Raw genomic sequence first — 11,737 nt, forward strand, 5'->3', positions numbered from 1 at the left:
TGCAGAACAATCTAGTCAGTCCCATTCCCCCGCTTTATCCCATATCCCTGCAAGTTTATTTCCAAGTGCCCATCCAATTTCCTTCTGAAATCATCCATCATCTCTGCTTCCACCACCCTTGTAGGCAGCGGGTTCCAGATCATTACCACTTACTGTGTAAAAACATTCTTCCTCACATTCCCCCAGTATCTCCTGCCTTAAACAACCTTAAATCTGTCTCCTCCTCCAGTCCTTGCACCAGTCAATAGGAACAGCTTTTCTTTGTCTACCTTATCTAAACCTGTCATAATCTTGTCCCCCTCTATCAAATCTCCCCTCAATCTCCTTTGCTCCAAGGTGAACAACCCCAGCTTCTCCAACCTAACCTTGTAGCTAAAAACCCCTCATCCCTGGAACCATTCGGATCAATCTCCTCTGCAACCTCTCAAGGACCCGCTCATTCTTCCTAAAATATAGAGGTAAAATATCCCATGGCACGAATCGAAGGGCAATAGGGGAGCTTTTATTGGTGTGATGGCTGGGATTTATCCCTCAGCCAACATCACAAACAGGTCACCTGGTCATTAACTTCTTGCTTGTGGGATCTTGCTGTGCACAAACTGTCGCCACATTTTCGACATTGGAACAGTGACTACATTTCAAAAACATATTTAATTGGCTGCAAAGTGATTTGGGACAGTCTGAGGTCACTATATAATTGCAAGTCTTTCTTCACAACTGTCTGAGTTCCCTGGTTCTAGTGAGCGGGCAGGTATCGAACAGCATTCCTATGGTCACCATCCACTAACTGTTGCTGTGAAAAGCATACATGTGGGCACTGGGCAAGGAGCACATAGGGCTCACCTTCAACATTTCCTACTGGCTCGTGTACAAAGGAAGGGGATAATCAGCCACCCAGGAACTGCTGAAATGGAACATACAAACATAAGAATTTGGAGTAGGCCATTCGGCCCTCAAGCCTGCTCTGACATTCAATATCATGGCTAATCTAATTGTGCCCTCAACTCCACTTTCCCGCCTACACCCGATATTCTTGATGGAAAGGTTCTAACTGCCTCAGCCTTAAAAATATTCAATGACCCTGTGTCCACTGCTCTCCAGGGAAGAGCATAGGAAATAGGAGTAGGCCATTGGACCCATCAAGCCAGTTCCACCATTCAAACAGATCAAGGCTGATCATCTGCCTCAACGCCATTTTGCCCCACTATCCCCATATCTCAATGTCATTAGTGTCCAGAAATCTACTGACGTCTGTCTTGAACATGCTCAATGACTGAGCTTCCACAGCCCTATAGGGTAGAGGATTTCAAAGATTCTCCACCCTCAGTGAAGAAATTCCTCCTCATCTCAGTCTTAAATGGCCTGCTCTTTATTCTGAGACTGCGTCCCCTGACTCACCAGCCAGGGAAAACATCCTATCCACATCTACCCTGTCACGCCCTGTAAGAATTTTCTAAGTTTCAGTGAGGTCACCTCTCATTCTTCGAAACTCTGGAGAATACAGGCCCAGTTTCCGCAATCTCTCCTCATAAGAGGGTCCTGCCGTGTCAGGGATTAACCAAGTGAACCTCCACTGCACTCCACCTATGGCAAATATATCCTTCCTGAGATAAGGAGACCAAAACTGTACACAATATTCCAGTTGCGGATTCACCAAGGCTCTAAACAATTGCAAGACATCTTTACTCCTGTACTCAAATCCTTCAGCGATGAAGTCTAACATACCATTTGCCTTCCTAATTGATTGCTGCACCTGTATGTTAGCTTTTAGTGACTCATGAACAAGGACACCCAGGTCCTTTTACTGCCCTTTTACTATTTATGTGCCTATAGAAAACTTTGAGACTCCCCTTTATGTTGGCTGCCAGTCTTTTCTCATAATCCCTCTTTGCTTCTCTTATCTGCTTTTTCATCTCCCCCCGAACCTTCTGTATTCAGCTTAGTTCTCAATTGTATTTTCTACCTGACACTTGTCATAAGCACACTTTTTCTTCTTTACCTTGATTTCTATCTCCGTTTTCATCCAGGATGCTCTGGATTTGTTTGCTCTACCTTTCCCTTTTGAGGGAATGTACCTTTACTGTGCCTGAACCAATTCTTCTTTGACAGTAGCCCATTGTTCAACTACAGTTTTTCCCGCCAACCTTTGGTTCCAGTCTATCCGGCCCAGCTCTGTTCTTGCCCCATTGAAGCCCCAGTTAATTATTTTTACTCCGGATTGCACATTGTCCTTTACTACCATCACTCTAAACCTTACGATACAATGATCACTCTCTCCTAAATGTTCCCCCACTGACACTTGATCTACTTGGCCCACCTCACTTCCAAGAACCAGATCCAACAGTACATCTTTTCCTGTTGGATTGGACACATACTGCTGTAGAAAATTCTCCTGAACACAACCTAGGAACTCTTGCCCCTCTCCGCCCTTTACACTACCACAGTGCCAGTCTACATTCAGGATCATTATAACTACTCTATAACATTTGCACCTCTCTGCAATTTCCCTGCAGATATGTTCCTCTACGTCCTTCCCACTAGTTGGTGGCCTATTGACTACATCGAGCAATGTAATTGCACCCTTTTTGTTCCTTAGCTCTAGCCAAATTGATTCTGTCCTTGAACCCTCTGGGACATCCTCTTTCTCCAGCACTGCAATGCTCTCCTTAACCAATACAGCCACCTCTCTTCCTTTTCTTCCTGCCCTATCTTTCCTGAACACCTTGTACCCAGGAATATTTAACACCCAGTCCCGCCCTTCCTCGAGGCAGGTCTCTGTTATTGCCATAACATATTTCCACATGGAAATCTGCATTTGTACCTCCATAATCTTATTTACTATACTCTGTGCATTCACATACATGCAATGTAACCCTGATTTAGACTTCATGACTTTCTCACTTACACCAACTCCACCTGTTAACTTACTATTCTCTATACTAGAGCTGTCTCTCCCATTACTTTGTGCACCTTGGTATTCCTCCCTGATATTCTCTCCTGGTTCCCACACCCCTGCTGAGTTAGTTTAAAGCCCTTCCAACAGCACTTGCAAAACGACCCACAAGGAACTCAGTACCAGCTCTGTTCAGGTGCAACTTGTCTGGCTTGTTCAGGTGCCACCTTCCCAATATTCCAGGAATCTAAAGCCCTCCCTCCTGTACCATCTTTCCAGCCATGCATTCATCTGCTTTATTCTCCTATTTCTGTACTCACTTGCACGTGGCACTGGGAGTAATCTGGAGATTACTACATTCGAGGTCCTGCTTGCTAATTCTCTACCTAGCTCCCTAAATTCTGATCGCAGGACCACATCCCCCTTCCTACCTCAGTCATTTGTACCAATGTGGACCATGACCTCTGGATGTTCACCCTCCCCCAGAAGAACGTCCTGCAGCCGCTTAATGACATCCTTGACCCTGGCACCAGGGAGGCAACATGCAATCTTGGAGTCACGTCTACAACCACAGAAACGCCTGTCTGTTTTCCTAACCAATGAATCCCCTATCGCTACTGCTCTTCCTTTCTTCTTCCTCCCCTCCTGTACAGCCGAGCTGCCCATGGTGCCATAAACTTGGCTCTGACTGCACTCCTGAGGAACCAGTGCCCTCACCAGCTTCCAAAACAGAAAACCAATTTGTGAGTGGGACCCCAGGGGACTCCTGCACTGTCCGCTTAGTTCTCTTGGACTGCCTAGCGGTCATCCATTCCCTTTCTGTCAAAAGGTTCCTAAGCTGCGGTGTGACCACCTCTCTGAACATGCTATCCACGTAGCTCTCACCCGCGTGGATGTGCCACAGTGACTCTAGCCGCTGCTCGAGCTCTGATCCTGGAGCTCAAGGTTCTGCGGCTGGGAGCATTTCTTGCACGTGGTCGTCGAGGACAACGGTAGCGACCATGACTTCCAACATATTTCAGGGCACACATTCCACTCGACGTAAGCTGCCCTGCCATGTCTTAACTTTATTTTACACTGCTCTATTTATATTACTTTATTATACTGGCCCTGACTTTCCCTTATTCCTGGTGTTTCTCACTTAAATCTAAGTATAGCTACTTATTGAAAAATAACGCACTTCTCTAATTTACAGCAATTTAAAGACAGTCCCTAACAGCAGTTTCTTAAGAAGCACTGAATTTACGCTTTTCCTGTGATGTCACAATTTGTTTTTTCTTACTCTTTCCAACTCAGCTCGGGTCGGTTCCAAGCCTGGGGTGCCTCTCTGACTCCTAAGGTAAGTAATGTAGGCCTCAAGCCTAGGTCCCGATTTATGCTCTCCCACTCCGGGCTGCTTCCTTGCAGGTCCTGCTGCCTCTCCGACTCCCAAGGCAAATGGTCATTCATATCCTCACTCCCTTTAACAGCTCCTTGGTCTTCCTTTGCTGGATTCTAAATTGCTCCCAATCCTCCTGTTTTGGCAAACCTATAAGACATTTCCTTTGATCTAATGCAATATTTAACTTCTTTTGTTAGCCACAGTTGATTTACCTTTCCCTTTGGGGTGTGTGTCTCTTAGAGAAATGTATATTTGTTGTAGTCAAATCTTTTAGTGCATTTTCCTAATCCACCATAGCCAACTTGTCCTTCATACCTTCACAGTTTCCTGGAGATTTAAGACTCTAGTTTCAGAATGAATTATATCACTTTCAAACTTAATGTAAAATTCTAGCATATTATGGTCACTATTTCCTAAAGGCTCCTTTACAGCAAAGTTGCTAATTAGCCCTTTCTTATTACATAATACTAAATCTAAAATAGCCTAATCCCTAGTTGGTTCCTCAACATACTGCCCCAGAAACCCACCTCCTACATGCTTCAGGAATTATCGTCTACAGCATTACTGCTAATTAGGTTAACCCAGTCTGTGTAAATTGAAGTTGCCCATTATTACTGTATTACCCACGTTACATGCAGCTCTAAATTCCTGATTTATACCGTGCCCTACATTACCACTACAGTCTGGTAGCCTATAAACAACTCCTGCCAATGTTTGCTGCCCCTTGCTGTTTCTTAGCTCCGCACAGATTGATTCTACATCTAGATACTTTGATCAAAGATCCTCTCTCACTAATGTACTGATCTCATCTCTTATTAACAGTGCTACCCCACTTCCTTTTCCCCTCCACCTATCCTTTCTAAATGAAAAATATCCGTGACTATTCAATTCCCAGTTCCCAGTCCTCATTACCCTGTAACCACGTCTCCATAATGGCAATTAAATCATGCCCATTTACCTGTATTTGCACCTTCAAATCATCTACGCTGTTGTGAATGCTGCGTGTGTTCAGTTAGAGTGCCCTTGACTTTGCCTTTTATTCTGCATTCTGATTCATTTGATGCTTGCCTTCGTTTCATCTGCCTAATTTTCACTTATTACTTTTCTACTTCCTGTTACCAGTTTTGCTTCCCTCCAATCTGAGCTCCCTCAGAAATAAAAATTCTCATCTCTGTCTTAAATGCAACCATAGGATTTAAGCACAGAGACAGGCATTGAACCCAAGTTGTCTGTGCAGGTGTTTCTGCTCCACACAAGCCTCCTCCCACTTTACTTCATCTCACCCCAACAACTTATCATTCTATTCCTTTAGGGCCACAGAAACAGGAGGAGGCCTTAAGCCCCTCAAGCCCTTTCTGTCATCCAATAAGATCATCGCTGATTCGTATCCTAATTCGATCCACAAGCCTTGACTTTATAACCTTTCATACCCTTACCTTTTATTAAGAGCTTCCATCTCATGGAGAAGGCTTCAGGCCAATCCACATCCAACAATCTGCTCTGAAAACCCTGCTGTGACAAGTTCCACCACAACATTGAGGCAATCCACCACATTAAAAAACAACCCAAAACATTCTTAAAACGAAAGTCAATTTGTCCTGATTTTCAATGTTAACAGATCTTTAAAAAAACTCCCAAGTTCCAGATCCACATCCGCATCTTGAGATGTACACTCTATCTAAGCACCAAGTTTTGTTGAAATCCGCTCATTAGTTTTTGAAATATATTGTTTACAAACAGACTAATAAACAATGGCGAAAACATGACCTCAGCCCACCTTCAGTGGAAGAGGTAATTACTGAGCTAGTATCTGCTGCTTTGTGGAAGAGTGTGAAGTGGCTCCCCATCATGTACTTAAGTAGCTTCTCCTTAAAAGTATCTATACCATTTGTCCCGACCACTCCCTGTGGTAGCAAGTTCCATATTCTCACCACTTTGTGGATACAGTTGATGTTATCTTTAGCAGATCAGGGGAGCAGGGGCGGGGAAACTGATGGGTGACTGACCTTGTGTTTATCGACACAGCTGATGCCGATGTAGTCGATGATGCAGCGGCCGAGCCACTCGTCAGGTCGAACGCTCAGGATCTCATTGCGACAGTTGTCCAGGTACCGCTGAAGCTTGACGAGGACGCTCCGTGACATCACATAGCCATAGCCGCCATGGCAGTATCTGGAGTCCGGGTCACCACCGATGAACTCCTCCGCCCGGCCCAGGTACAGGTCCTTGTCGATGCTGAGGTGAGAAACGAGAGACTTGATGCGTTCCGCCTCTGTGTACGTGTTGTCCTGCGCCAAGTAAAACCAGTCGTACTCGTTGCCAAAATGCTCGTAGATGTACTGGATGGTCCGGTACATCAGCCACACGGGCCGGTCATCTCCATGGGAGACTATCTGCATCCCGTGTGGGATCTTGGTATTGCGAAATCCAGTGAAGTAAATCAGCCTGCTGAAGTGCTGGGCCACTGTCCGATTAACAGAGACAGCCAAGGTGTTCAGCGTGGCCTTAGACGTCAGGATACCAACAAACAATCGATCGCGGATTCCCAGCTCCGTATGAATGTAACGTGTCCTGGTAGAGGAAAAATAGACAGCCTCAAGCATCAGCCCCTGTATTTGAGTTTCTTTTCCCTCCCTCATTAACATCTGTCCTCCTCTTTTGGACATACCCAACACCTGACTGGCCAGGTGAACATAAAAAGATCCCACAGCACAATTTTGAAGAACAGCAAAGTGTGGGGGGGGCGAAGGGGGAGGAGATGGGGCTGCTCTTGGTGTGCTGGCCAACATTTATCTCGCAATCAACATCACTAAAGGAAAGAGATTGTGTGGTCATTTATCATATTGCTATTTGTGGGATCCTGCTGTGCACAAATTGGCTGCCCTGTTACTTACATTATAAAAGTGACTGCACTTCAAAAAAAAAAAGTGCTTCATTGGCTTCGAGATGTCCTGAGGTCAAAAGGGGTGCTACAGAAATGCAAGTCTTACATTTGCTCTTTACTGGAGAGTGGCTGGTGACCACAAAGGGATCGAGCTACTCTCACAACCGCTCCATTTGTGACTTTAGTTTAACAATAAACTAGCACATTTCCAAGGAGCTGTTGCAGTGCATGCTGTTTTTGAGGCCCAATTGTCATTGTCTCGTTGCTGTTTGTGGGATCTTGCTGTGCATGAAATAGCTGCTGCGTTACAACAGTCTCGATAACAGTGACAACACTTCATAAGTACTTCACTGACATGGCACAAGTTGAGAATGTCATTGAAAAAAACAAAGAATCCTTGGTTTTCGAGAGTACAAAAGCACGGAGGTTATACTAAACCTTGTATCACACTGGTTAGGCCTCAGCAGGTGTAGTATGTCCAGTACTGGGCACCAGACTGTAGGAAGGATGTCAAGGTCTTAGAGAGGGTGCAGCAGAGATTTTTTTGGAATGTTAACACGGATGAGGGGCTTCAGCTACATGGAGACAATGGAGATGTGTAATTGGGGATGGATAACAAATTGTCTTGCCAACAATGCCCACAACCCCATGAAGGAATTTTATAAAAAGGCTTGGGACTGCTCTCCTTAGAGCAGAGAAGATAAAGGATTTCATAGAGGTTTTCAAAATCACGAGGGGTTCTGAGAGAGGAAATAAGGAGAGCCGGAGGCAGGAGGGTCAATAACACAAGTAGATTTTAAGGGATTGGTAAATGAATCAAAGACGATGAGGAAATGTTTTTCTCCTTATCCAACAAGTTTTAGTGTATCTGAAATCAATCTGAAAACATGGTGGAAGCAGTTTCAACAGTAATTTTCGAGAGTTGAATAAATACTCAAATGAAAAAAAAATGATAATGCATTGGGTAGAAGAATTAATTGGATAACTTTCAAAAGAGTTGGCACCGACATAATGGGTTGAATGGCCTTCTTCTGGGCTGCACCATTCTATGATCCTGAGCTGTAAAAGGCACCAGAGAAATACAAGTTATTTCTTTTTGATTCCATGAGCAATATCCATCCTCTGGCACTTTACTGTTACAATAAAGCCCAGATATCAGGAGGTGTCATCATCTGGCAGGGCCTAGGCAAGGTCTCAATCCTGAACTTGCCCGAATGTGATCCTGAAGCTGATCAAGCCCATGCCCATCTCAGTGTGTTGCCCAGCCTGTGGGGGCTGCACTATAATCAGGAATGGTAGCTTTCTGTGTCTGCTTTGCCCAGAATCAATCAAGGCAGATTTTGGTGATGCTCATCCAGCTGAGATGAACTTGCCCAGAGGTTGCACTTGTAGGAAATGCAGCTGTTAATTAGCGCACAGCAAGCTCCCACCAACAGCAACATGATAACAATCAGATAAACTTTTTTTATGATAAAAGCAAAACACTGCCGATGCAGGAGATCTGAAATTAAAACAGAATCCTGCGAAAAACTCAGCAGATCTGGCTGCATCTGTGGAGAGAGAAACAGAGTTAACGTTCGAGTCTGTACAACTCTTCTTCAGAGCTCTTTTATTCTTGTAAAACTATTTTATGATGCTGGTTGAAGGATAAATATTGGCCAGGGAGAATGCCCCAGCTCTTCTTAATGGTCATGGAATCATTTACATCCATGCAGGAACAGACAGTCTCATCCGAAAGATGAAATCTCTGGTATTACATGGACAAGGCCTGGACTCCATGACCTGCTGAGTCAGAGGGGAGTTTGTGGCCCACGAATCCATGGTTGACGTTAGGTACTGGAGAACAGTTGTTGCCTCAGTGACTCTGAATAATTAATCAACATTCCTATTGTCCGGCGAATCACGCACAGTGCTGCCTTCTGCAGTTGAATAGCTTGCCACCATTCACTGTCATAGTTTGCACATGGAAAATGGACACTTGGGCTAGATCCTGCAGAGCAGCCAGTGCTCATCACAGAATCACAGTGCAGAAGAGGCCCTTCGGCCCATCGAGTCTGCACCGACACGTGAGAAACACCTGACCTACCTACCTAATCCCATTTACCAGCACTTGGCCCATAGCCTTGAATGTTATGACGTGCCAAGTGCTCATCCAGGTACTTTTTAAAGGATGAGAGGCAACCCGCCTCCACCACCCTCCCAGGCAGTGCATTCCAGACCGTCACCACCCTCTGGGTAAAAAAGTTTTTCCTCACATCCCCCCTAAGCCTCCTGCCCCTCACCTTGAACTTGTGCCCCCTTGTGACTGACCCTTCAACTAAGGGGAACAGCTGCTCCCTATCCATCCTGTCCATGCCCCTCATAATCTTGTACACCTCGATCAGGTCGCCCCTCAGACTTCTCTGCTCCAACGAAAACAACCCAAGTCTATCTAACCTCTCTTCATAACTTAAATGTTTCATCCCAGGCAACATCCTGGTGAATCTCCTCTGCACCCCCTCCAGTGCAATCACATCCTTCCTATAATGTGGCGACCAGAACTGCACACAGTACTCCAGCTGTGGCCTCACCAAGGTTCTTTACAACTCCAACATGACCTCCCTACTTTTGTAATCTATGCCTCGAATGATAAAGGCAAGTGTCCAATATGCCTTTTTCACCGCTCCACTAACATGCCCCTCTGCCTTCAGAGATCTATGGACACACACGCCAAGGTCCCTTTGTTCCTCAGAACTTCCTAGTGTCATGCCGTTCATTGAATACTTCCTTGTCAAATTACTCCTTCCAAAGTGTATCACCTCACACTTTGGAAGGAGTAATTTGACAAGGAAGTATTCAAAGAAAGGCATGGCACTAGGAAGTTCTGAGGAACAAAGGGACCTTGGCGTGTGTCCATAGATCTCTGATGGACTCGCTCTCCAAATAAGAGTCAGAGGGAGAACAATTAGAATTAAAATAAGCAAACCCTATCTTTCAAGAAAAAATTTAAACACGCCAAATGTGTGTTTGCTTTTAAAGATCACTAACATGCACTCATTTTCATTTTAAATTCTTACCTCAGGACCTTCTTGTGTGGTTTGTTGGGATCCTTGTAATAAGGAACAATCCTGGGTTCATACTCCTTGTTGTCACCAAACTCTCTGGTCTCTGATCCGGGTTCCAGGTGTCTGTTGTCATGGGGCAGACCCCTGCTGTCCCCCGCATCCATGCACGACTCATCCCCATCGCCCTGACTCCAGGAGACCCGCAGCAAACTCAGGCTGCAGCCCAAGGATAGCCCCAGGATGAGGGGCAGTGCAGGGCGGAAGAGTAGTAGCAGGGAAGTCAAACGCATTGTAGAGACTGAGCAGAAAAAAGCAGCATGCGAGGGACCCACACCAACAAAATAAGGATCTGACACAAATAGTCTCATGGAAATTACTCAATTGAAATATCGACTGGTTTTCTCTCAGACACTGACAGGTATAAGACAGACACAAACACTGACAGGCTGGAAGTGGTGAATCCAAAGCTCCCAGCACTACACTCTTCTGTCTGAAGCTAACTTCAAAAAGGAATTTCTCCAATCATGATGCAGAAAGCATATCATAGCGACACCCGAAGGGCATGAAGTCAGCCTCAAGCGGAGGTTTAATCACAATGCGAACAGAAATCTAATCATCATCAATAAAACTCAGTAACACTGGTTACACCAACACTTAGCAGCAACATTAACTTCTGACACCTCACAGGAGGAAGCCCGACTCGAACCGTCTAACGCTTCAGCAGCAACTGAACCCGCACAACCTTGGAAACTCGAGCAGAATGTGTAATAAATACTAAAGGCACTGGATAAACAATATCACGGGGGCCAAAAACTTCATCAATCCTACACCTTGATGCCAGAATGTTTCTCTCGCAGTTGCCATAGACTTGCTAAAATTCTACTGAGGTCATCTCTGTTCTCTCTCTTCCACCCACTTCTTTTTCCACATAGTTTGGAACGACACACCAGACAGAGAGAGAGAGAGAGAGAGAAATGTTTCCTCACACCCTCCAAACTTCCGTCTTCCTGGTGGGGTGGAATGGAATAAGTTCTTTAAGGCTCAGTGTGGGTACGGCCCACGTATGGAAAGATTCATCAGACTACTGTTGTGCTACTGTTGAGAAAAGGTCTCCGAGTAAATCCCTCCTAGTTTAAGATCCTGGTTTTCACAGCAGATCCAGAGGATGCATCAACCAATAAATGACCGTTAGACTGCAGGGAAATCAGGGCGGACAGGGTTTGTGTCACCTCCAATCCTTATTCCCTCAGCACCAAAACAAATCGTGTTGGTAAATTCTTCTTAGTCTCAATGCTGGCAAGGAATTTCTCGCAGTAAAGCACCTCCAGGTGGATCGGGCTGCGAAGCTAACGGACTGAGCCACAGTTTAAATCTTCTTCCCAACACTTCATTTCAAAGAGCTGTCAAAATACCGTGCGGCAGCCAGACTGAGGGGCACAGGTTAGTCCATCCCGCAAGGCTGCAGTCTCACCATTCACAGGTTACACAGAATCGCACAGGGAGGGTCCCAGCTGAACGGTCCAGTTCATCCCCCA

The 11,737-nt window shown here is 45.3% G+C and overlaps 1 protein-coding gene across 2 annotated transcripts in view; it reads right to left on the reverse strand.

Moving 5' to 3' along the window:
- LOC144680060 (chondroitin sulfate glucuronyltransferase-like) overlaps positions 1–10,844 on the reverse strand; it is a 111,851-nt gene extending 101,007 nt beyond the window's left edge. For both annotated transcript variants that reach the window (XR_013576478.1, XM_078541192.1), the window contains exons 1-2: positions 10,215–10,844; positions 6,281–6,845 (exon numbers count right to left, since the gene is read on the reverse strand). Coding sequence is in view for 1 of the 2 variants with exons in the window: in XM_078541192.1 (XP_078397318.1) it covers positions 6,281–6,845; positions 10,215–10,570 (921 nt within the window). In the remaining variant the exon portion in view is untranslated. The remainder of the gene's footprint in view (positions 1–6,280; positions 6,846–10,214) is intronic.
- Between the last annotated feature and the right edge of the window lie 893 nt (positions 10,845–11,737).

Source organism: Cetorhinus maximus, chromosome 4 (assembly GCF_964194155.1).
Source record: "Cetorhinus maximus chromosome 4, sCetMax3.hap1.1, whole genome shotgun sequence".
NCBI lineage: Eukaryota > Metazoa > Chordata > Chondrichthyes > Lamniformes > Cetorhinidae > Cetorhinus > Cetorhinus maximus.